General features: G+C 52.1%; 1 protein-coding gene across 1 annotated transcript; it reads right to left on the bottom strand.

Annotated features, from left to right (window-relative positions):
• Nucleotides 1–64: 64 nt before the first annotated feature.
• LOC104527670 (coronin-2B) lies at nucleotides 65–1,787 on the bottom strand (the record flags this gene model as incomplete). Its single annotated transcript, XM_010171454.1, has 3 exons — nucleotides 65–229; nucleotides 424–573; nucleotides 1,671–1,787. Coding segments are annotated over 3 exons (432 nt in total), but the record flags the coding sequence as incomplete, so codon positions are not given.
• Nucleotides 1,788–4,810: the final 3,023 nt, after the last annotated feature.

The raw sequence follows: 4,810 nt of genomic DNA, 5'->3' as shown, positions 1-4,810 counted from the left end.
CCTCCCCAAGATCTCATTTCTAACCCCCCCCATCCCACCCAGCACCCCAACACGAGCACTGCACCTGCAGGACCCTGCCCGAGCGCGGTTCCACCACCCGCAGCTTCTTGTCCTTGCAGGTGGTGGCCAGGAGGCTGCCGTCGGTGTTGAAGGACATGCAGAGGATGACATCTGTGTGACAATCGATCATCTTCACAGGCTCCCCGATGTCCAGATTCCAGATGAGGACCTGCAGGAAGAGGGGGAGGTTGCCTTGGTGTCTGCACTCCTGGAGACCACCCATCCCTCGTGCAACCTCCTCATCTTCTCTGGGTGTCTTTAATATCTCCTATTTTAGCTGAAATTGCCCCTCATCACCTACAGAGCCTTTTCCATCCTGACAGGGCTGCCCAGCAGCTGCTGCTCGTGCCAAATGAAGCCCACCTTATAGTCGTAGCCGGCACTGAAGAGGATGTTGTTGGTGGTGGGGTGCCACTCGACGAGGCCAACGCGCCGGCTGTGTCCATACAGCTCCAGGACAGCCTCTGTCATGTTCCTCTTCAGTCCACCCTCTGGGATCTCCCAGATCCGGACCTATGGGATGGGACAGGCATCAGGATGGGGTTGGGAGCCCCATGAGGACCTTGACATCCATCCAAGGGGAGCTCTGAGCTGCTGAATCCTCATGATGCCACAATGCCAGCGGCCTCATCCTGCACCCTAATGGATGTCCTGAGGTTGATCCAGTCCCCTGCGAGAGCAGGGGAGAGCATGGAGAGTCTGTGCCATTAGCAAGCATGGGGGTGAAAGGTAACCCCAAAAAAAAGGCAATGGGTTCACCCCTGGAATGTGGGTGCCAAGGAGAAGAACCCAATGAAGGTGAAGCAGTGGTGCTGGGGGCATCCCCCCTCTGCCAGCAGCAGGGACAACCTGGGTGAAAAACATCGTTCCTGCCATAATTGTCCATGAAATCTGGTGTGTGTTGATGTTGAGGGAGGTGCTTAAAAGGTGTGTAGATGTGGTGCTGAGGGAGGAGATTGAGGTCAGTTATTAGGAGGAAATTTTTTCACCCAGAGGCTGGTGAGACATTGGCCCAGGTTGCCCAGAGAAGCTGTGGCTGCTCTTCCTGCTCTTCCAGGGAAAAGACCTCTTCCTTTAGGATACAGCCTTTGGGATGGACTTGTTTGAGTCCAGAGAATAAAAATGAGGAGGATGAAGATAACAGCTCCATGAAGATGACCTGAGTCATTATTCCCAGCCTGCAAAATGGTTTTTTGCTGGTATCACTCGCTGGATCGAGCCACGAGAGCAGTGGCAGCCCCTGAGGTCCCTGAGAGCAAGAAGGACTGATAATAACAGTGCTGTTGGGCTTGGGAAAAAACCCAACAAAACAACAACAACAAAAAAGAGCTTTTTGTGCACAGCTGTAGGGTTTATCTGCAGCGGGGGAGGCAGAAAGAGCAGCGCTGTGACAATAAGTGACAGTGGGGACAGCAGAGGAGCTGGCCACCAGCCACAGCCCCTGCACCACCAACACAGGAGCTGGGGATTGGCACCATTTGCCTGTTTCTCTGCATCTATCTTTGACCCCCTCTCCATTCCTGACCCCCCAGTGTCCCTTCCTGCACCTAAATCAAAGGCAGGAGGGTGCCAGGAGCTGGGAGGTGCCAGCCCGAAGCATCGCAGCTCACCGAGGTGTCTTCGGAGCATGACGCGATGATGTTCTCAATGAAGGGATTCCACTTGATGTCCAGCACGTTGCCTTGGTGACCACAAACTTTGGGGTAGTTTGGTTCGATTCGGCCTGTCTGTAATTTAAAATAAATAAACAAACAAACAAATTAATGATAAAGTTGGTCTTTTTAAACCTTGTGAGGGGACTGAGCTCCGTAGCTCACGTTGGGATGGAGCTCTTGGCCAGAGGAGATGCTTGGCTGTTGGGGATTGGTTTCACCCCAGCAGTAATCAGGGGATGGAAGTACACTCAGGGGGGAGAGATCTTCACTGGTTCTACTGGCCACACTAGTGCTGATCTAGGCCAGGATGCCTTTGGCCTTCTTGGCCACCTGGTCCTGACATCCCAGCAGAAGAGCTACAGAGCTCCACAGCTCTGGACAACACAGAGGACAACACACAGCGCCCAGCACAGCCTCCTCTTCAGGTTCCCTTCATCACAGGTGGGTTGCAGGAACCCTCTGCTCTTTGCAGGGACCTTGCAGGGTGTCTCCACAGCCAACCACTTCACCGCCCTTCCATCTCCTGCCTGGAGCTGGTGCCACGCTTCGGAGCGTGCAAACTAACTAGGTCAGCACGACACAGCCACTAAATATTTCACAGCCCTTCCAGCAACGACCTTCTAAAGCATCGAGCTCCTGGCTCCATTGAACGTGAACAAAGACACGCACCAAGGATCACACGCTGCATTGTCACCATCAGCCAGCTAAGGACAACGGCCAGGAGAGCTCTGGGCAGCAGAGACCCAGGGACACATCCCTGCTGGGATGAGATTATTTGCATGGTCTAATGGAAGGTGTCCCTGCTGCTGGCAGGGGGGTTGGAACTGGATGAGCTTTAAGGTCCCTTCCAACCCAAACCAGTCTGGGATTCTGTGATTCTATGATTTAGGTTGGATATTAGGAGGGAATTTTTCACCCAGAGGGTGGTGAGACAGTGTCCCAGGTTGGGCAGAGAAGCTGTGGCTGCTTTTTGAAGTGTTTGTGGCCAGGTTGGATGAGGCTTTGAGCAACCTGGTCTAGTGGAAGGTGTCCCTGCTGATGGCAGGGGGGTTGGGACTGGATGAGCTTGAAGATCCCTTCCAACCCAACCTATTCCATGACTCTATAAAGCAAGAAAAGAAATCAGCATTCCTTTTTCCAGGATCAAGGTTTAAATATCATCGTGGATAGAAAACAACATTCAATTAAATCCAAATCCCATTGATGGGCTGTACACATCCCACCTTCTGCCCACACCTGGGGTGCCTAGCAGCAGAACTTCTCCAACCACGCTGGACCCACAGAACCCTCCAGCCCTCAAACCAAACACACACAGAGCAGCTTTTGAGACACAATTTCACAGTTTAAAACCCCCAAGTCTTTTTCCAGAGCTATTTATCTACAGCGTAAAAGCAGCACCCAGGCTCCAGCTTGTTAATTAAAAAAAAAAAAGACAAAAAAAAGACAAAAAGCCCATATAATGTCCCTGTTAAATTGGATTATGGCACATTAAAAATAAATCCGTGTTTATTGGTAATAAAAAGGCACTTTTCCCAGCAGGGAGAGGGTTCCTCTGTGTTTTAGCCGGCAGAGGGGGTAGGCAGATGCAGACAGGGCTGCAGAGGCAAAGCTCAGCCTTCCCCAGGCTCCACCTCAGGCTTTGATGTAAAAGCAGCAGCATAAATAGGTTAAAAAAATCCAGATTTCCCTTCCCAAGCTCCTGTTTGCTCATGGATCTGCATTTTCCTCCTCTGATCCACCACCAGCTCTCAGAACAGCGTTAAAATTTTAGGCTGACACTTTTTTTTCCCCCGCTGATCCAGGTGCATAAAACCAGGGAGATCCCAGGTCTGAGCTTCCCAGATCCCAGGTCTGAGCTTCCCAGATCCCAGGTCTGAGCTTCCCAGATCCCAGGTCTGAGCTTCCCACAGCTGCTCCCCTGTTATCTCCTTGATAAATTCAGGGACAGCAGCTTGTGCTCCAGTGTGGAACAGTAATGCTGCAGTGACAGCTTTTTTCCTAAGCCTTAGGTCTTTTTTTTTGTTGTTTTTTTTTTTCTTCTGGCCAACTCTAGATTAAAGGAAATTTCTCCCACAGAATAAGAACAGATAGAGAAAAATTCAGAAAACCCAAAAAAACCTCCCAAAACCAGAGCACAGACCAAGGCAGTCCCCTGTGTCCTGAGTTAAAGGTAGAAAAGCTCCAAGGACATGAAAATTGGTTCATAGCTCAGAGAAATAGAGAAAATCCTGTATTTTTTTTCCAGCAGGAAATGTCCTGGTCCTTTGAAACACAGCAGCTCCAGGAAGCAAGGAAAGCAGCTGTGTGATGAGCTGGCCCGTTCTCTGCCCAGCCTTGGCGAGGAGATGTCCCCACAGTGGGGTGTGCACAGGGGTCCCTTGGGTGATGCCATGAGCACACAGGCACAGCAGATGCCACCAGGACCCTGAGCCAAGACGAGCCATCCCGGAGCCAGGGGCACACAGCCCACTCCCCCCGCTCGCCAGCTGCCACACGGCTGGCAGGGGACACCCCCATGTGTCACTGCCACTAACCCCACACAGACCAGGGATGGTGGCACAGCTCCTGGTGACACAGGGGCTGCTCCTCTGTGGTGTCCCTGTGTGCTGGGTAAGGAAGGGACAGGCAATATCTGTGAGGGGTTCCCTGCAGCACAACTCTGGCTTTGCTGTCCTTGTCCCCCCACCCAGGTTTGGGACATCCGTGGGGGTCAGCAATGGGTCTGACACACAATCCCAGACTGGCCTGGATTGGAAAAGCCCTTTAAGGTCATGGAGTCCAATCATGGATCCTTTAAGATCATGGAGTCCAACACTGACAAGTCCCCGACTAACCCATGTTTTGAATTTGCAAAGATGTGTTGTCCTGCAGCTCAGGTGCATTGCTGTGCTGGTGGATCTGCCCATGGCCATCTGAACCGACATGGTGTGGACACTGTGTTGAGGTTTCCAACAAAGGTGTCACTTTGTCACTTCAGCATTACTGTGGGACAAGGGACCTGCCCCACACTCAGCCCTTGCTCTGCCCCACACCATGGGCAGCTCAAGCAGCTCACACACAACTGAGTGTGGCTACAATGGGCAATGTTGGCCCAG

Source organism: Antrostomus carolinensis, unplaced genomic scaffold (genome assembly GCF_000700745.2).
Source record: "Antrostomus carolinensis isolate BGI_N321 unplaced genomic scaffold, ASM70074v2 scaffold38967, whole genome shotgun sequence".
NCBI lineage: Eukaryota > Metazoa > Chordata > Aves > Caprimulgiformes > Caprimulgidae > Antrostomus > Antrostomus carolinensis.
Note: the sequence above shows the minus strand (reverse complement) of the source record. Positions and strands in the feature narration are given on the sequence as shown.